This window comes from Abramis brama (assembly GCF_963993115.1).
Source record: "Abramis brama genome assembly, chromosome: 1".
Classification (NCBI taxonomy): domain Eukaryota; kingdom Metazoa; phylum Chordata; class Actinopteri; order Cypriniformes; family Leuciscidae; genus Abramis; species Abramis brama.
In genome coordinates, this window is record NC_139963.1 from 15,153,487 (window position 1) to 15,174,813 (window position 21,327).

The window sequence follows — 21,327 nt, forward strand, 5'->3', positions numbered from 1 at the left end:
ATAAAGTCGTTATTTTGGGGTTTTTTTGCGCACAAAAAGTATTCTCGTCGCTTGATAAACTTAAGATTAAGCCACTGTAGTCACTTGGACTATATTAACGATCTCTTTAATAACTTTTCTGGGCCAGCAAGTTTCAATCCCTTAGAAGCCTACGGAGGAGTGAGACAGCGCTCAGATTTAATCAAAAATATCTTAATTTGTGTTCCGAAGATGAACGAAGGTCTTACGGGGTTGGAACAACATGAGGGTGAGTAATTACTGACAGCATTTTCATTTTTGGGTGAACTAACCCTTTAAAATAAAACGAAACTCGCTTGTTATAATTACAAATTACTTGCTTCTAGCTTCTGACCTGCTCCTCAATACTAGTTTGACTTGATGTTATTCATCAAGTAAACATTGCTCTGTCATTCATGAGCTCGGGACTCGTAATTATGATATTTTCGACTCCACTTGAAGGACACATACAGTAAACACAGCAGTAAAGTGTGTGTGTGAATGAGGAAGCTGCTTTACAGACACGCCTATTTCACACACGTGAACAGCTCAGAACACACAGCTCCTCAGTTCAGAGAAACAGAAACTGAAGTGTTGTTGAGCTGTTGTGTGTTTGTGTCTCTCTGTATTCATGCAGTAAAATGGCAGAAGCCAGAATTTCAGTGGATCAGGATGAGTTCACGTGTGCAGTGTGTCTGGATCTCCTGAAGGAACCAGTGGCTATTCCCTGTGGACACAGTTACTGTAAGATCTGTATTACAGACTGCTGGGATCAGGAGGATGAGAAGAGAGTCTACAGTTGCCCTCAGTGCAGACAGACCTTCAGTCCAAGACCTGCTTTAGCTAAAAACACCATTCTGGCTGAACTGGTGGAGAAACTGAAGAAGACTAAACTTCCTTCTGACTGTTACGCTGGATCTGGAGACGTGCAGTGTGACGTCTGTACTGGAAGAAAATACAAAGCCGTCAAGTCCTGTCTGGTGTGTCAGGAATCTTACTGTCAAACTCATTTAGACCGTCATGAGGAATTTCACTCTCGTAAACGACACAAAGTGATTGATGCCACTGGACGACTGCAGGACATGATCTGCCGTAAACATGATAAAGAGCTAGAAATGTTCTGTGTCACTGATCAAGAATGCATTTGTTTGCGGTGTAAAGAGTGTGAACATAAAACCCACAAAACTGTATCAACTGCAGCACAGAGGACAGAGACACAGGTATGAACTGAGAGGGATTGATCACGCAGAAATGAAAGTGTCTTCATTTACTCACTCATTTACTCATGTTGTCCCAAACCGGTTTGACTCACTTTCTTCTGTAGATTGTAAAGATGATATTTTGAAGAATGTCTATTTTACTCTATACATTGAAAGTCAAAGAGGTTCAAAAGTTTCAAGCTCTAAAAAGGATAAAAAACATAGAAGTAATCTTAACCACTAGGTTTAAAAACGAAGTGTGATTAATTGTATTGACGTGCACTTGTAGTAAAAGTATATTTAAAAGATAAAACTGTACTGATAATATAATATTACTGAAATGAAAGGCCATTTAAGTGCACTTAAAGGGTCATGAAACCCCCCTCTTTCAGCTCAAGTCTAGCTCACAATCTTTTTGAAAAATGCAACTTAATTGGGCGTGGATGGCTGTGATAAGAAGGGAGGGGGAGTGGGTGTGGTATGGCACAGCAGGGGAGAGGGGAGGGAGAGGGAGAGGGAGGGAGAGGGAGGGAGAGGGAGGGAGAGGGAGGGAGAGGGAGAGGGAGGGGGAGGGGGAGGGGGAGGGGGAGGGGGAGGGGGAGGGGGACTGTCATCGCCAGTGGCCCATGCATATCGACTGTCACTAAATATCAGTGGTAAAACGCGAGGAAATGCTAGATTTTTTTTATAGCTGGCAAAGTTAAAGTCTAATGAAATACACGGACACCTTATTTTTGTCCTTTCAAAGGTAACTGAATGCCCTGCTACATATATTAGCCTACAGTAGGCCTAATCATAATTGTATTTAAAACATATAAATTGTTTCTATACACACTAGAAATGCATATATTTGAAAGTAATACATTTTCAGCTTAAAAAAAACGTTCCGTACATATCCTAGATCTATGCGCCCCCTAAACCCACATAATAAAGATGGACAGTGACAGAAATTTTCACAAAATAAGCATACGTTCCATACACTTGAGGTATTATCGACATATCTAAATTTGAATAACGAGTGATTATTTAAAGGGGTCATATAATGTAATTTTTGTACAAGCTAATATGATTCTTTAGGGTCTAAATTAAAAGTTTGTAATATACTTTAATTAAAATTCTCATTAGTATTGTAAGAAAACACTAATTTTACCTGGTCAAAAACAGCTCTGTTTTCAGCACGCTGTTTGAGTGCATGTGTCTTTAAATGATAATGAGCTTTGTTTCGTTCAAACATTATGGACCATGGCAAGCAGACTTTGGATAAAAAAGGAGAACTAAAACGAGAATCAATACCAGCGCGGTGTTTTCGAGATGCCAAGAGCTCCCATAGACAGTAAGTTATATCCAGAGAGCTCCACGTCCGAGACTTCGACCGCTCCTACATGTACTTTATTAAACAGGTGAGCACATTTACATAAAACTAATCAATGTTATATAGTTCAACAATGATAAAATGTTATAATATGATCTGTATGTTATTCTAATGTTGATCTAGCTTACTGCTAGTCTCATACAGACAAACTAACACAGGCCTACATTTCAACACATTTAAATGCAGTTTAGTGTGATAGTGTAACGTTAGACCAAGTGAAACAGCGCTGCGTTACCTCACAAGTTTAATTTGTCTAATAAACTGAGCTGTGAGTTGTAATTCTGCTTTGCGTGTAGTTCGGTAGAATGAGATGTCATATTCCTTTTATGTGTAGGGACCCCTTAAAATATGCCTTTAAAATACGCCTTATTTTGAAAATTTCAGAGTATTAAAATATATACTTTTGATATTTTGTTTTTTGTTTATTTGATAATGTGATGTAACAAAATGTACCAACATTCTTTGTTTCTTTATCATTTGTACTGTTTTTCCTTTACTCAAATTAGGTGTTCTGTTGAACTGAAGTGTATTAATGTTGACCAATCAGCATTGAGATTGTTTAAAGTTTACGGACGCACGTTGCGTTAAGTTACGTTATAGAGACGACATGGCGAAGAGACTGCACATGGCGAAGAAACGGCAGCACATGTCCTCGTGTTACTGAAAGTGAGCGTCATTCTTGGAGACTTCATTACTTATAGTACAGGCCCAAAGTGACAGATAGGACTTTCATCTACTCGATTTTGTTTGTTTCAAGTGTTATTTTTTATTTTACTGTAGTATAATTTCAACCCATTCTGCCGTTGGGTTGCGTCATCTGCTTGGTGCATTAACTGTGAGATATTGAGACGGAGAAATTCGCATCAAGAACGGTAACTGAATCATCGGTGTCACAAGAAGCACTTCCAGACGACTCGTAATAGTGTCTGGGGGACGAGATTCATCGCGAGCTGCTTTGTCGTTGCGGTTGGACTGGACTTTCACCCCGCTCCGAGGCTGCGTGACTGCGTGAGTGTTATATTCGCGGCTCGTGCTGTAAGTGATCACTTTTCATTGCTTCGTCATTTCCCTGGATGGAATGTAAGTGAAATCGTTTCGACAAATTCTCTGGATGTACTGAGTTTTACTCTAATTCATTTCCCTTGAAAGTGCACCAACGATTGGGCCCCAACGGCTAGCCAAAATAGTGTTTTTTTTCCATAAGAGGCTGTGACCAAACTAAATCTATTGTGTTGTTACGGAGTTAATTTTGTGTTAATTCTGTGAAGTGTGTAAATCGATTCAAAGGAGTAATTGTGAGTTTTCAATAATTATCTGGTGTATTTTATTTTTTACTTAAAATAAGAAGGGAGAGTGTATTGTTTTTTTGAGGGTGATAATTTAGAATACTCAGAGAGATTGAGGCTATTGAGTACCTAATGGTGTAAGGAGTGAAAAACTTTTATACAACTGAACAAACCAATTTTTTTTTTTTCCATTTCTTATTTTACGCTTTGAAACACCAGTTGTTATTTTATTTTATTTTATTTTAATTTTATTTATTTTTTTCCAACAAAAAGTGTTTCATATTAGTGTTTAAATAATAAATCATTGTTATTCTTTTTCCCTTATTTGGAATTGCTGTATTGATTTATTATTTCAATTAATTGGGGGAAAAACTAACAAGAATTTAAAATTCTGGGGAAGTAAATTATAAGTAAATTATAAGTAAATTTATTTTTGCTTTATTATTCCCTGGTGGAGGCACCGTGCATTATTATTAGTTTGAGAAGAGAAAAAAACTCCGGCCAATTCAACATTCAACTGCCGGGAATACAGGGTTTTCTTGATTAGGGAAATTTCAAATTAAATTAGTTGAGAAAAGGGTTACATTTTTGGAGGCCCCGCTGGGATCATTTTTTTTTCCCTTTTTACCCGCGTCTATATTTTCTTCTAGAATTTAGTGTAGTGGTAACGGCTGATCTGAAAAACAATTTGTTTAATTTTTGCCATAATACTAGTGACTTGCATTTACTTTCAAAATTATGGATCTGTCGCAGACTGTCGAGTGGAGCAGAGAAGAGAGTGTTGATGTCTCACGTGCTATTGTTTTGAGCAGTGTTCCTTTGGATGCCAGTAATGACACTATTGGAAAAGTGTTAAACACAGTAAAAGTTTTTGGTCGCACTAGAATACGTGGTCGCCGTGGTGATGTAACTGGCAGATGGTTGTTTATTTTAGTGGAGACCAGTGCTGATTTAGATCCTGATGTTATACCTCCTGAGATAGGTATAGAAAATGAAGCTAGACCCTGGAGTGTGAACTTAGTGGGTAGTCTAGTAGCCCATGGTCCTGCCTCCGAAGGTGATACGTTCCAGTTCAAGCTGCAAGCCTTGTTACAGCAGGAGGGCAAGTCTATGGATGAAGTGAAGGCCATGATTGTGGAAAATCAGCCTCCTAAATCTGACATCAGTGTGGATCTAGTTGATGCCATAGGCAAATTAGTAGATCGGTGTAATCAGGTGTCTAGTGATGGTCCTAGTTACAGAAAATTGAGATTGTTCTCAGGGTTGAAACCTGTCCCTCCAGGTGAGGAAGAGTATGAAGTCTGGATGGAGCAGGCCGCTCAAATGATAAGTGAATAGCAATGCACCGAATCTGCAAAGAAGCAACGCATCGTTGAGAGTTTGCGAGGTCCCGCGGCTGATATTGTCGGGTTTCTTAAAGTGAGTAGCCCATCAGCGACTGCAAATGAGTACTTAGCTGCCCTTGAGACTGTATATGGAACTACTGAGAGTGGGCCTGACCTTATGGCTAGATTTCGCCATACCTACCAGGAAAGTGGAGAGAAACTTTCAGCTTTCTTGTACCGCCTAGATAAACTTCTCCACAGAGCCTTGTTGAAGGGTGGGATTGAGGCAGCCAGTATAAATAGAGCCAGAATGGAGCAGCTGATTAAGGGGGCTCTGACCAATGATATGGTTGCTTTGCGAATGAGAATGACTCACACTCTGCATGATCCCCCTTCTTTCTCACAGTTGATGAAGGAAGTTCGAGAGGAAGAACACTGGGTAGCTGCATGAGAGAAAGTTAAAGCTTCTGTTGCTAATGTTGCCTCTCCCCACGTGCCTGTGCCGCCTGAATTACAAAGCCTGAAGAAGGAGGTTAAAGAATTGTCTACTCAGGTGAGTCAACTGTTGAGCATGGCCACTGTGACCCCTGCCTCTGACTGTGCCCCACAGAAAATGCCCAGTCAGACAAAGGAAGCTATGAACCGAGACAGTGCCTACAAGCCCAAAACTTCCAAGTTAACTCTGCCTGCTATCTTCTGTTATAACTGTGGTGAAGATGGTCATAAGAAGTGGGAGTGCAAAGGACCTGAGGATCTCAGGAAGGTAAATCAGAAGCTGATGAAAATGCACCGCTTACAGGGAAACTTCAGTGGAGCTCAGTGACAGAACGGCACGGAGTTCCAGATAACCTACGTTCCACTCATGTTTCATTTCTGCTTGATGTTGGCCAGCCACAATTGCCTATAGGTTTAGTAGGGCCTGTCTCTGAGGTGCCTGTTCAAATTGAAGGGATTTACGCAAAAGCTCTTCTTGATAGTGGCTCTCAGGTCACTCTATTGTATCAGAGTTTCTATGACACGTACCTGAAGCACTTGCCTCTTCAACCTGTGGAAAATCTTGAGATCTGGGGTCTTAGCTCGCATAAATATCCGTATGATGGATACTTACCCCTCAGACTTGAATTTACTGAAAATGTGGCTGGGGTGCATCAGGTGGTTGACACTCTCGCAATCGTGTGTCCAGACCCTTTGAAAAGAGAGGGGATAGCCATTTTGGTTGGGACCAACACTAGCTTAGTGAGGAAGCTGCTTGAGTCTTGTCGTGAACAGGCTGGAGAGAAGTTCCTGAACGTGTTGACTATGCATCCTGTAATACGAGAAGCATTTGAGTCTATTCAGCAGACGGACGTGTGTCAGGGTGATCCAAACAAACACGGAACAGTTTGGTTTGTGAAGAATTCCCCTGTTGTCTTGAAGCCAGGTCAGGTTATGCAACTCCCAGGTCTACCTAAATTACCGAGTCGGATGACAGAATCTTTGTTGTTAGTAGATAAAGCGGAAGTTGATGATACCTTTACTGTTGACTTGCAAGTGAGACCTGAAGTTCATTCTGCATCCATTGTGTCCAGCCGACGGGTCATGGTGACTGTCAGGAACACGTCTACAAGAGAAGTATGGATAAAGCGAGGAACTCCTCTTGCTCATGTATTTCCTGTGACCATGGTGCCACAACTTTCCTCCAACCAACAGTCGGAACAAAGTAACTTGTCACCTACATGCTTTGATTTTGGAGATTCTCCGATGCCGGAAGAAGCCAAACGGAGTTTGTGTGAGGAGATGATGAAGAGAAAAGAAGTGTTTTCCCTTCATGAGTGGGACGTGGGCTGTGCAAAAAGTACTATGCATGAGATTAGGCTGAATGATTCGCGTCCTTTCAGAGAAAGATCTAGACGTCTCGCCCCAGCTGATTGGGAGGATGTGAGGCAGCATCTACAAGAACTTAAGAATGCTGGCATCATTTCAGAGTCCCGAAGCCCCTACTGCCCCTGCCCATTGTAGTGGTACGTAAAAAGTCAGGGAAGGTCAGAATGTGTGTGGACTATCGGACGCTCAACCAACGGACCATACCAGATCAATATACTGTACCCCGAATTGAAGATGCTCTTCACAGTCTTTCTGGGAGTAAGTGGTTTACTGTTTTAGATCTGAGAAGTGGATATTATCAAATACCAATGAGTGACTCCGACAAGGAAAAGACCGCATTCATCTGCCCTTTGGGTTTTTATGAATTTGAGCGTATGCCCCAGGGTATCTGTGGAGCACCTGCCACTTTCCAGAGGGTCATGGAGAGAACAGTAGGAGACATGAACTTCTTGGAGGTGCTTGTGTACTTAGATGACCTAATTGTTTTTGGGCGGACTCTTGAAGAGCACCAACAGCGGCTGTTGAAGGTTCTGGATAGGTTGAGGGATGAAGGGTTGAAGATCTCCCTTGATAAGTGTCAATTCGGCAGGACATCTGTGAACTACGTGGGACATATCGTTTCACAGGATGGAATATCTACTGACCCTTCAAAGATCGAGGCTGTGGTATCTTGGCCCAAACCACAAACAGTGACAGAGCTTCGAGCGTTTTTGGGATTCTGTGGATATTACCGCCGTTTCGTGAAGGATTTCTCAAAGTTGTGTCGGCCCCTAAATGAACTGCTGCAGGGGTACCCATCTTCTAAAAAGAAACATAACTCACCTGTTTGTAATGCCAAGCCGTGCTACAAATTCTCTGAACCTTTTGGCTCCCGATGGACTGCTCAGTGTGACACTGCCTTTCAAACACTCAAAAATTGTCTGACCCAAGCTCCAGTGCTAGCCTTTGCTGATGTACAAAAGCCTTACGTCTTGCATGTGGACGCAAGTCTGGATGGACTTGGAGGGGTGTTGTATCAGGAGCATGATAAAGGTCTCCGCCCGGTTGCTTTCATCAGTCGAAGTCTTTCTCCTTCAGACAGAAATTATCCTGCGCACAAACTGGAATTTCTAGCTCTTAAGTGGGCAATTGTAGACCGACTATCTTTATGGTGTCCAGTTTGAGGTTAGAACTGACAACAACCCTCTAACCTATATCCTGAAGTCAGCAAAACTTGATGCGACTGGTCATCGTTGGTTGTCAGCCCTCACCACCTACAATTTCAGTCTGAAATACAGGCCAGGCCGAAAGAACGTCGACGCTGATGCCTTGTCCAGACGTCCACATACTCACCCAAGTGTTGATGATGAGTGGCAGGAAATTCCAGCAGCGGGTGTCCGAGCTCTTTGTCAGGAAATGTCTCTGGAGAGAAGAGCAGGTTGTGTATCTTATCCATGTGTTGTGCAACAGATAGGGGCCCATATGTCTGCTGTTCCTAAGGCTTATTGTCAAGCTACTACATTGGTTGCTGATCACTTACCTGAGCTTAGTCCAAGTGAGCTCCAAGCTGCCCAAAGAAATGATGCATGCCTGGGAGAGGTGTGGGAAGCTGTCTGTCATAAGAAACCTGCAAGTAGTGTCCATCAAAATCAACCTGAGATGAAGTTGCTGAAACGAGAATGGGAGAAGTTGTCAATAGATAATGGCTTGTTGTACAGAACCATTAGGCTGAGTGACCAAAGAGTAAAGCGACAGCTTGTTCTTCCCAAGCAGTACCACAGCATGGTGTTGAAATCTTTGCATGACGAGATAGGACATCTAGGCTTTGATAAGTCTTACAGTCTGGTCCGTGACCGATTTTATTGGCCACACATGAAGCGTGATGTAGAGGCCTACTGTAAAACATGTGACCGCTGCATAAAGAGGAAAACGCTGCCTCAGAGAGCTGCTCCATTGTCCCACATGCAGAGTTCAGGGCCTATGGATCTTGTATGCATTGATTTTCTTACCATCGAAGCAGATTCTCGCAATGTGTGTAATGTTTTGGTGGTCACAGACCATTGCACCCGTTATGCGCAAGCCTTTCCCACTAGGGACCAAAAAGCTTCTACTGTGGCAAAGACTCTTTGGGAAAAGTATTTCATCCATTATGGCCTTCCAACTCAAATACACTCAGACCAGGGCAGGGATTTTGAGAGCCGGTTGGTGTCTGACATGTTTACAATGCTGAGTGTGAAGAAGTCAAGAACTTCACCTTATCATCCACAAGGTGACCCTCAGCCGGAGAGGTTCAACCGGACCTTGTTGGACATGCTGGGTACCCTTGAGCCTAGTCAGAAGTGCCAGTGGAGTCAGCATATAGCTCATCTTGTCCATGCATACAATTATACTGTCAACGAGGCCACTGGTTTCTCACCATATTTTCTTATGTTCGGCAGGGAGGCCCGATTACCCGTTGATGTATGCTTTGGAGTTTCCCCTGACAACACCTCGCCTGTGTCATATTTGAAGTATGTGGCCAAAATGAAGCAGGAATTACAGGCAGCTCATCAGTTAGCTCAAGCTACTGCTCAAAAGATGAATCAGAGTAACAAAGAGCGGTATGATCAGAAAGTCCGTTACCATAGTCTGAATGCTGGAGACAGAGTTCTGATTCGAAACCTTGGCCTAAAGGGAAAACAAAAGCTTGCAGACAGGTGGAGTGCTAATCCTTATGTAGTGGAGGGTCAATTCTCTGGCATTCCTGTGTATCGTTTGAAGCCTGTTGATGGTAAGGGGCCAGTCAAAGTCCTGCATCGAAATCATATCCTGCCTTTGGGACAGGAAGTCAGGCTACGTACACAGGCAGACATCATGCCTACTCCACCACCTAGAGCTTTGAGGCGTAGGAGAGCAAAGGAGAAGCGGAAAACTGCTGAGTTAGCAAACTCTCCTTTTGTAGTTGATTCCGTTCCAAAAGAACGCCATTCTTCTGATTCAGAGTCTGAGTTTGGGTTTATGTTGAGGATATGACAGATATTTCTCCAATGGCAGAGATCCAGATTGAAACCCCTGTACGAGATGTAGAATGCTCAGAGTCTTGTGATTCTCATAGTAGTTCCGAAGCACTTATAGCTCCATGTCAAAGTGAAACTTCTGCTGTTCAGCATGAGCCTGATGTTGAAAGGGTTGATGTGACTGACGATGTAATGGCTGTAGGTCATGACAATGCTATGCAGACTCCAGCTACTAGTGGTGAAGGTACTGAAGTTCAGTCAGATGTGGTACCTCCTGTAGTACGAAGATCCTGTAGGGAGAGGAAGCTTAATACCCGATTTACATATGATACATTAGGAGAGCCACATATTGAGACTTTTGCATCCAAGCGATGTAGTGTTAATGTATCAGCTATCAATGCGTCGTATTTTTCTAGTGGCTATAAAAGTTCACATGCTTGGTGGTGCAATGCAGATGCATTATGCAATGTGTGTAAAAATATGCCCACACTTGTACCAATTAGTCTTAGCCCTGTCTAAAAACATGGTCACCCTTAAGATGGTCTATGACCAGCATGGGGGCATACTGGACTTTTGGTGGGGGGAGTGTGTAGGGACCCCTTAAAATATGCCTTAAAAATACGCCTTATTTTGAAAATTTCAGAGTATTAAAATATATACTTTTGATATTTTGTTTATTTGATAATGTGATGTAACAAAATGTACCAACATTCTTTGTTTCTTTATCATTTGTACTGTTTCCTTTACTCAAATGAGGTGTTCTGTTGAACTGAAGTGTATTAATGTTGACCAATCAGCATTGAGATTGTTTAAAGTTTACGGACGCACGTTGCGTTAAGTTACGTTATAGAGACGACATGGCGAAGAGACTGCACATGGCGAAGAAACGGCAGCACATGTCCTCGTGTTACTGAAAGTGAGCGTCATTCTTGGAGACTTCATTACTGATAGTACAGGCCCAAAGTGACAGATAGGACTTTCATCTACTCGATTTTGTTTGTTTCAAGTGTTATTTTTTATTTTACTGTAGTATAATTTCAACCCATTCTGCCGTTGGGTTGCGTCATCTGCTTGGTGCATTAACTGTGAGATATTGAGACGGAGAAATTCACATAAAAAGGACGGTAACTGAATCATCGGTGTCACAAGAAGCACTTCCAGACGACTCGTAATAGTGTCTGGGGGACGAGATTCATCGCGTTTTGTCGTTGCTTTGTCGTTGCGGTTGGACTGGACTTTCACCCCGCTCCGAGGCTGCGTGACTGCGTGAGTGTTATATTCGCGGCTCGTGCTGTAAGTGATCACTTTTCATTGCTTCGTCATTTCCCTGGATGGAATGTAAGTGAAATCGTTTCGACAAATTCTCTGGATGTACTGAGTTTTACTCTAATTCATTTCCCTTGAAAGTGCACCAACGATTGGGCCCCAACGGCTAGCCAAAATAGTGTTTTTTTCCATAAGAGACTGTGACCAAACTAAATCTACTGTGTTGTTACGGAGTTAATTTTGTTAATTCTGTGAAGTGTGTAAATCGATTCAAAGGAGTAATTGTGAGTTTTCAATAATTATCTGGTGTATTTTATTTTTCACTTAAAATAAGAAGGGAGAGTGTATTGTTTTTTTTAGGGTGATAATTTAGAATACTCAGAGAGATTGAGGCTATTGAGTACCTAATGGTGTAAGGAGTGCAAAACTTTTATACAACTGAACAAACCAAATTTTTTTTTTCCATTTCTTATTTTACGCTTTGAAACACCAGTTGTTATTTTATTTTAATTTTATTTTTTTCCAACAAAAAGTGTTTCATATTAGTGTTTAAATAATAAATCATTGTTATTCTTTTTCCCTTATTTGGAATTGCTGTATTGATTTATTATTTCAATTAATTGGGGGAAAAACTAACAAGAATTTAAAATTCTGGGGAAGTAAATTATAAGTAAATTTATTTTTGCTTTATTATTCCCTGGTGGAGGCACTGTGCATTATTATTAGTTTGAGAAGAGAAAAAAACTCCGGCCAATTCAACATTCAACTGCCGGTAATCCAGGGTTTTCTTGATTTAGGGAAATTTCAAATTAAATTAGTTGAGAAAAGGGTTACATATATCCGCGGGAGTCACGTCGCGTGTGGAGCTGATAGCTGTCTCTTAGCAATCCCGAACTGCTTCATATCACAGTCATGATAAAAGCATCGATGTATTCAGTCATCCATAAACATTATTAGATCGGCCGGCGTAGGGTTGCCAACTTTCTGAAATAGAAATACGGAACAGTGAGCGGGGTTTGGGTTGGGTGAACCACCACCACCACCACCACCACCACCTGGCACGGCGCCAGGATTCCAGTTTTGGATGGGTCAGACCAATAGTGGGTGGGCCTTAAATTAAAAACGTTAAATTAAAAACGTTATCCAATCACTGTTTAACCTAATAAAAAAATATTGACTAATAAAGCCTACTGTTATATTATCTGTGCGTATACATAATATAGATTTTAATAGCTTGATGCGCTTTAAAATTTTTGTTGCATTGTTAAAAGTTTCGGTGCATAGGACAGACCTATATCCACGATCGCTCTCCATGGTTCTGACCAAAGAAGAGCGCTTTGGAATCTCCATTACGCATCATACCTGGGCTGCGTTTCCGATAACGTTGTCTCTTAAGCGCACTACGAAGACTCTTAAGGTAGGTATAACTTAACTGAAGGTATACTACCACTAAAGGTATACCATTGCTAGGCGTCTTCAGGGCTATCATCCACTCGCGAGGCAGAGGCGCTGAAAGGCAGAGGCGCTGGCGCCCTCCTAGCAACGGCGCTGTTTTTGGTAAAACATGATTTTGACGACTTCATTAAGTTTTGTTTTGTAGAAAACTCTTTTTAAAAGATTTTCGTTTTGTATAAATTGTATCTTAATTTTTATCAATGTTTTATCAACAAATTGCCTGTATTTATTAAATAAGAAGCAAATATATAGCAGGCAATGTAATAAGGCGCCAAGCAGCACAACTTGCATTGCACGTGAACTGGAGGGTGCCGAAACTCAGCTTGTGCCTCACAGATTTGAGAAATATAGGCTATCTATTACAGAAAGCTTGAAATGTCTACTTTTAAACGAAAATATTCAAACCAAAATAAATAGGCTACTCTCTGATTATCCATATGAAATGTGCATTTCTCTCTGCAGCGACACAGAAAACACCAGTTTATTACTAAACAAATAAATGTCTCCTTGCTAATTTAGACACATTCATAATCATTACTTTAACAGGTTCTTTGTTGGCAAGCTTTATGCGTGCGGTCATAACGCTTATTATCCTGTACCAGCCTATTTAAGTAATTAAATTAATATAAAGGGGCGATTTGTCCACAAATGGCTTAAATGAACAACTACTAGTCCACTAGAAAAAAAAAAAAATTAGTCGGAGGCAGCCCTCCACATATTTTCGATCCAGCAGGCCATTCTGGGTTGAGCGAGCGACCCTGCGGAATGAGTGAGCGGAGCGGAATATTCAGAAATGCGCTCTCCACTCACGAGCTCTGATCGAACCCGAACCACCGTCTGCTGAACTTGCGCAGAAACATCAAAATAGACAGCCAGCTTTTTAAAAACTAAACATTTAGACTATTTTAGTACAAATGATGAGCTTATTGACGATTTTTTATAATTCTTGACAAAATTAGAATATATTAAGATTTTTTTTTTTTTTTTTTTTTAGTTTTGGGTGCGCCGAAAACTAACGCCGTGCCTGGCCCCCACGGAAGAAAATTTTGAAAAATAACCCCTGAAATGATGACTTCTGGTGAATATTGTGGAAACTAATTGATACATTTATATAAATATATTTCATACATTATAGCATATTATAATACAACTTATTAGGCCTATATATTTATAGAAAAGCAAAGTAGGCCTAATCAATATACAAGACTGAACCACATAGATGTGAAATATAAAGGCTATCATTTTTACATTTCCCGCTGTTGTCACTTGTCGTCATCGTTGCTACGATACGTGACTCACAATGACTGAAACGACCAATTAAAAGGGGATTCTCTGATGATGTTCCAAGATGTTAAAAACACTACGCTGATCATAGACAAACGGGGAGAAATTAGTAGCCTATCTGTTACCGCACCGTAGGTTTTTTTTTTTCCTAGCATACAAATGTCTTCGTTCATATAGTCTGTCTGACATAGACTATATTAGAAGCTATAATGTGTCTGTCATGGATTTGCACTGAATGTATTCTCAAAAATTACGGAACAAAGTGCGTTCCGTATCAGTTCAATATAGAACAAGACTTTTATGTGTCAAATACGGAACGATTCCGTATTATACGGAACGGTTGGCAACCCTAGGCCGGCTTGACGTTGACGACAAGATCCATAGTTCTTAGCAAATGTTACGTCATCAAACTACGCCTTTGTTATTGTAAGAGGTTAGCGACCCCTAGCGGCGAAAAAAATTACATAGTGTACATTTAAAGAGAGTAAATGTTCATGACTGTTTCACTTAATAAATACACTAATGTCAAATTAAAGGTTAAAACAAAGCACCTTTAAATAATTTTTAATATTTCAATGTGACTCTTTTTCTCCGTGCTTTAAAGAACTGCACTTATTTTGATGTGTTGACATACTAAAGCACATGTAAAGTACTTGATTATAATTACAACTGTAGTGTGTTATTCAATATATTTAATGTTAATTTATTTGTAATGTACAACTTCATTATTACAGTATATTTTAGTTTATCATAAATGCTTGTCTGTACAGATGACAGTACACTTTAACTGTATTTTAAAAAGAATAGAATTATGAAATAACATTTGAAGAAGTACTAAGAAATCACTGTCAAGTTCAGCTAATTGCTTTAAATATAAATTTAAACTATAATACATTTTCATTTAATGGCAATTAACATGCAACTACGTGTCTGTAAACATTACATTCAGTTCACACTTAAGTATATTCTTTTAAAGTATATTATTCACATATACTTTTTTAAAGGAATGCTACTTTTAAAAGTTTTTTTTTTTAAGGACCAATTTTGATTCACAAATAAAATCAAATCATTGATCAACTCATGTACGCAGAGCCCAAATCAAAGATGATGACGTCAATAACATCAAACTTCACTGATCTGTGGTTTGAACCTTCAGTATAAACTTGCCATGCTAGATCTTTAACCCTTATTGTGTGACAGTAGTTTTATGTGTCATTTGCTGTTATTGGTTTGTCCTCCAGAAACAGCTGAAGGAGACGCAGATGAAGATCCGTCAGAGAATCCAGCAGAGACAGAAAGATCTTCATCAGCTGAGAGAGGCTGTGGAGTCTCATAAGGTGAGTCTGGAGAAGAAGAGAAGTGTGAGACGTCTCAGTTTGGACTCACTGAACTCACTGTGTGATTGTGATGTGTGTGTAACAGCGCTCTGCACACACAGCAGTGGAGGACAGTGAGAAGATCTTCACTGAGATCATCCGCTCCATTGAGAGAAGCCGCTCTGAGGCGACACAGCGGATCAGAGATCAGGAAAAGACTGCAGTGAGTCGAGCTGAAGGACGACTGGAGCGACTGGAGCAGGAGATCAATGATCTGAGGAGGAGAGACGCTGATCTGGAGCAGCTTTCACACACACACCATCACATCCAGTTCCTGCAGGTAACAGAGATCTAGAAGAACTGGATCATAGTGGACTTGAGCAAGAGACTCACAGAGAAACATTTCATGAGAGCAGAATGAGACTAACTTAAGCAGGGCAAAAAAACACTCTAAAGCTCAGCTATTTGCATTTAATAAAAACATTAAACTATTCCACATTTATTTAACTGCAAAAAACATGCAATCAAGTTTCTGAAAACATTACAGCCAATCTGCACTTATATATTTTTAAAGTATATTATTTCTGTTACAAGTACGCTACTTTCTTTTTCACAAGGAGTGTAAGTGTGAAATACTAGAGTTTGTAGCATTAAATGATGAATATGAGAAGAATGTGCTGATTGTGTGAAAGTGCTGGATTGAAGCGAGTCACTGAAGAGAAGTGAAGTCAACAAGAGCCGCTCAGATCTGATATAGTGCAGGTTATTGGCTGAAGTGTGGAGATGATGAGTTTTGATTTCTGTTTTCTGTAGAGTTTCCAGTCTCTCTCAGCACCTCCTGAATCTACAGACGAACCCGACGTTTCCTTCAGTTCTCTCTCCTCTTTTGATGGCGTGAGAGAATCTGTCCATCAGCTGAGAGACAAACTGGAGGATTTCTGCAAAGAGGAGCTCGAGAAGATCTCTGATAGAGGTAAAGTCCTGCGCCTCGTTTATACAGACGTGCGGAGAACGATCCGAAATGTGAACGTACAACAGTTTCTGAAATGTTCCTATGATTTATAAAACATGCGCACAAATAAAATCCCACTTTATAAATCACAGTTCATCTTTAATTCAAGTGCATCAACTCTACAGAACAGCCACAAACATCCCTTGATGGTTTAGAAGTAATAAATACTTATGTATATATTAAAATTGAAATCCATTGAAATTTAGGATTGAATCCGATACGCGTGTTTTATATATGAGGCATCTGGAGATTCTTCTGTTCTCAGAAATGAGTCCTGGATCATCTAATATCAGATTAGAAACGTCTTAGAAATGGATGTATTTTATCTTGTCATTTCTCTTCACACTGTTCATGTCTGTTTATTTCCACAGTCACATTCACCAACATGAATCCCAAGACCAGGAACGACTTCCTACAATGTAAGTCACTGAGAAACAAGCAGAAAAACTCACTGAATGTGTTCATGTTCTTCCTGTAGAAGGAGAAATAAACATGATAGAAGAGTTTTATAATTGATCATGTAAATGATGATTTGCACAGGATGTCTGATCAGCTGCACTGAGACACTGATGATACATTGTTCAGATATATTAAAAGATCAGACAGATTCATAATTCCTGATTCTGATGTGTTTTCTCTCCGTCAGATTCCCATCAGCTGACTCTGGATCTGAACACAGTGAATGAATACCTCAGTCTGTCTGAGAGGAACAGAGTGATTACTGTCACTGACACACAACAGTTGTATCCTGATCATCCAGACAGATTTGATAACAATTTGCAGGTGTTGTGTAGAGAGAGTGTGTGTGGACGCTGTTATTGGGAGATTGAGTGCAGTGAGAATAGTGGTGTGTTTATATCAGTGTCATATAAGAGCATCAGCAGGAAGGGATCGGGTGATGAGTGTGTGTTTGGATTTAATGATCAGTCCTGGAGTTTGTTCTGCTCTTCCTCCAGTTACACATTCATACACAATAACAAACAGACTGTTCTCCCTGTAAAGTCCATCAGCAGAAGAATAGGAGTGTATGTGGATCACAGTGCAGGAACTCTGTCCTTCTACAGCGTCTCTGACACAATGAGCCTCATCCACACAGTCCAGACCACATTCACTCAGCCGCTCTATCCTGGGTTTAATGTTTGTTATAACTCATCAGTGAAACTGTGTTGATGTTTCAGAATAGACTGTAGAGAGATTTTACCCATAATACTTTGAGCTGATAAATCAGTAACAGTGAGATGTTACAGAGACTCTTATTATAATTTTCATTAATATAGCTGAACTTCTGCTACTGAAATAACACATCAGAATAAATGTGTGCATTATTTTTTTTCAATTGTTAACAAGCATCTTCAAAACTCTTCACACATTCAGTGAAACAGAAGTCTATGCCAAACTATGAATATTTTTTCATTGCTTTCACACAAAATGCATTCAATGACCACATTTCCCAAAATCTATGAACACTTTTGTCATTCATATTTCACCTTCTGCAAAACACTATATATTTGGAGAAGATTTTTCCACTGCTTTCAAAACTGATCAAAGCTCATTCAAATCAGAATTATGGCAAACTGTGCATTTCTGCAGGGATTATATTGAAATATAAAATATTAGCAGAATATTTACAATGAAATTAAATAATAATTATTACAAACACAACTAATTGCAATTTCAGTTCTATTTTTAGTCTGGATCATGGAAACTTGGATCAAGGAGACACATTGGTGAGGAAAGAAGAGTGGCAGAGAGAGGGAGGACTAGAATCCTCACTGTACTGTACATCCATACATTCATCCGACTATTCCATACATTTTCCAGAAGTGAAGCTTGTCCTGTAGGGTCGTGGAGAAGCTGGAGTCTTTCCCAGCGTCTCGGGTCGTAGGCAGGAAAACACCCTGGACAGAATGGCCGGTCCATCACAGGATGAGACACACACATTCATATTCACTCACACACACACACACACACACACACACACACACACCTGTGGGCAAACTTACAGTCTCCACTTCACCTGTCCTGTATGTCTTTGGATTGTGTGGGAATCCCAGAGGAAACCAACGTCAACACAGAGAGAACACACAAACTCCACACAGAAAGGCCTCCGGACACAGCTGGACTCCAATACTGCACATACGCCATTACAGTGTGCTAGACATGCTTTTTTATGTTTTTGCTTCAGGATTTTGTTGTTGTTTCAACTTTTATTTTTTTGCATGTTAATGACTATATGTAAATGCAGCGCCCCCTATGCTCTGAGTGTAACCCAAGCGACGCTCCGGATTCTTAAAATTTGTCTCTCTTTACTTGCAACTATGCAATACTGCTATTCTTTCCCTTTCTAGTCAAGAAATATGTCTCTACTAATTGACTTCAAGCAACACAATATATCCAAAACAATAATATTTATTTACAACCACAATAAAGTAAATATTAAATAAATGAAAACACTTGTATTGAATATTAAATGATCAATAAACTTCAAATGTAAATCAACACTTGTCTCTTTTTAATTGTTTTACCTTTCAGAAAGTAACTAAACACTCAATTTACTTTCACTTTAAGTGAATTAAATCACTGTATAGTAAAAGTTCAAATAACAGAATAACCTTTTCAGTTACCTCACATAAATCAGCAATAACACTTCTTAACACTCAATTTTTGTCTTTTTCAAAAAATGAAACGTGAAACAAAAGTACCTTTTGAGTGATCACTCGTATATGCGCGCACACACACACAATGTAAAAGTCACCACCCAACCCCTCGTTGCAGGCCTGTACCGTTGCTAGAGTTCGCTGTGACCTAGAAACAACAAATGGCCTCTTCACTCTATTGAGCAAATAAAATAAAACAAGATCACCTAAAATTCCTCAGTCAGCAACCCCCACGGTCAGCAGCTCTTCATCCTCCGCGAGCACATACGAACACACTGGCTCTTACGTGATCCATCAGCTCACCATCTTCTTCCCCGACAGCAGCAAACGGAATCCAGATCTCACCCGGGGCCTGTTTCAGAAAGGAGGTTAAGTGAAAACTCTGAGTATGTTAACCCTGAAATGAGGGAAACTCTCGGTTTTCTGTTTCAGAATGGGAGGTATGTCAAACCTGAGAAAGAGTAAGTCAAGCCTGTTTCTGAAATAGAGGTAACTTATACTCAGAGTCAGTTACCATGGTAACTTACTCTGTGAACCTAACCTGGTCGGGAGCAGGTTCTCTTACGAGAGTTCTCACGTACTGCGTTTTTACTAAAACGCTACGGGAAAAGTCTCTTTTCACGAAACACTGAAGCAAAAAATTATCCTTTAATTTTCATATATGTAAAACGCGTTGCAGCAGCAGTCAGCTATGGCGAGACGGCTTGCTCGCTCATTGGCTGCTCTGCGGCAACTGCATAAGCCTATCGAGCGAGGCCTGGGGTGACGTCAGGCCAATGAGGGCGCTTCGCGCCCTCCTCGCCATTTCCCGCCGAGACGGGCGTGGCTTACCTCTATAAAAGGAGCTCGAGAAGGCTGAATCACTTGATTTTAATCTCTTCAGCGAAGCGCACGCATCGCTGGATCACGAGGAAGCACGCGTCGTCTGATGCAAGCACTTCAGCGGGACGAGCCCTTGAAGCCGCTGGCCAACGCCGCCTTCTACCGCCGTACCTGCTGCGCTTTCCGACGCCATATCCTTTACATTCTTTGTTCTTGTGTATGTGTGTGTGTGTTCGCTTTGCAACACGCACCTCTAAAAGAGCTGCGTCTTTTTCAAGATGCTTTCTCATGCAGCGCTCGCGCTCGCTGACGGCGAAACGCCTTCACTCCGAGCCAATTGCCTACGGTGACTCTGAGGACTCGCCGGGCATCCTTTCCGAGGCTGCCCTTCCTGGAAGCGGATGGCGGGATTAGTTTTTCTTTACGTTACAAGAAAAGCTACCCTGCCTCTGCACGCGTCATTCACCGGCGAAGGAGAAAAGAGTGTTCTTAGTCCCACCGTTGGTCGGTCTGACCTCTTTTCTCTCACATTTCTCAGTTCCCTGTTCGGCAACTGGAAATATTATTGCAGCAAGTGAGTCTGTTACACGCTTGCCTGCCAGCAAAAGCCGAAGAATACATGTTGTTTCAAAAGCCTGTATACACGCTTTCAAAAGCCTGTATCCCCCTGTGGCTCAGTGGTGGAATTATACGTTTTCCACACGGGGGACCGGGGTTCGTATCCCGGTCTAGCGGCATATATATTTATGCCGCCAATGCTTTGCTCTGTCAGTCCCCTGAAGGCGACTGCAGAGATGCATTTTGCAGCCAGCGAGCGCGTAGTACCCGCTTGCCTGCAACCGAACACCGTTTCTACGGTTCCCGTGCGTCACTGGCGAAAGGAGAATGGAGTGTTTTCAGCCCCGCTGAAACTGGGCGATATCCACTCTTCTCACATTCTGGCATTTTGCAGGCGTCTGAAAATGCAAATCACTCTGTCTGTTCCCCGAGAGGCAACTGCAGACGTGTTTTTTGCTGCCCACGAGCACGTGGTACATGCCTGCAAGCAAACGCCAGTGTGGATAATACTCGCGCTGACTATATCTTTGTATCTTCACTGTGGTCCAGTGGTAGATTCTTAGACTTGCGCGCGGGGGATCCGAGGTTCGAACCCCAGGCCTGCCGGCAGAAAATATTTATGCCGCCGAATGCAAATCACTCTGTTTGTTCCCCGAGAGGCAACTGCAGACGTGTTTTTTGCTGCCCACGAGCACGTGGTATATGCCTGCAAGCAAACGCCAGTGTGGATAATACTCGCGCTGACTTTGTCTATGTATCTTCACTGTGGTCCAGTGGTAGATTCTTAGACTTTCGCGCGGGGGATCCGAGGTTCGAATCCCAGGCCTGCCAACAGAAAATATTATGCCGCCGAATGCAATCACTCTGTTTGTTTCCCGAGAGGCAACTGCAGACGTGTTTTTTGCAGCCCACGAGCACGTGGTACATGGCCGGACTTCTA

The 21,327-nt window shown here is 41.2% G+C and overlaps 2 protein-coding genes across 2 annotated transcripts in view; both read left to right on the forward strand.

The window, feature by feature from the left end:
- Positions 1-570: 570 nt before the first annotated feature.
- On the forward strand, positions 571-18,849 carry LOC311086653 (tripartite motif-containing protein 16-like). The gene is made up of 6 exons (XM_084119639.1): positions 571-1,217; positions 15,264-15,359; positions 15,445-15,678; positions 16,152-16,311; positions 16,722-16,769; positions 16,997-18,849. Exons 1-6 carry the CDS (start codon positions 639-641, stop codon positions 17,518-17,520), a joined length of 1,641 nt encoding a protein of 546 aa, XP_083975765.1. The 5' UTR covers positions 571-638; the 3' UTR covers positions 17,521-18,849.
- Positions 574-21,327, forward strand: part of LOC311086704 (tripartite motif-containing protein 16-like protein) — a 55,990-nt gene continuing 35,236 nt past the window's right edge. The window contains exon 1 of the mRNA XM_084119706.1: positions 574-633. Within this exon, the coding sequence (XP_083975832.1) occupies positions 629-633 (5 nt within the window). The 5' untranslated portion in view covers positions 574-628. The remainder of the gene's footprint in view (positions 634-21,327) is intronic.

What these genes read in the sequence shown, in the direction of transcription:
- LOC311086653 (XM_084119639.1), top strand. Translation starts at nt 639, where the DNA reads ATGGCAGAAGCCAGAATTTCAGTGGATCAGGATGAGTTCACGTGTGCA. An exon ending in CACAGAGGACAGAGACACAG is followed by an intron (nt 1,218 to 15,263) that starts GTATGAACTGAG and finishes TTTGTCCTCCAG; the next exon opens with AAACAGCTGAAGGAGACGCA. An exon ending in AGGCTGTGGAGTCTCATAAG is followed by an intron (nt 15,360 to 15,444) that starts GTGAGTCTGGAG and finishes TGTGTGTAACAG; the next exon opens with CGCTCTGCACACACAGCAGT.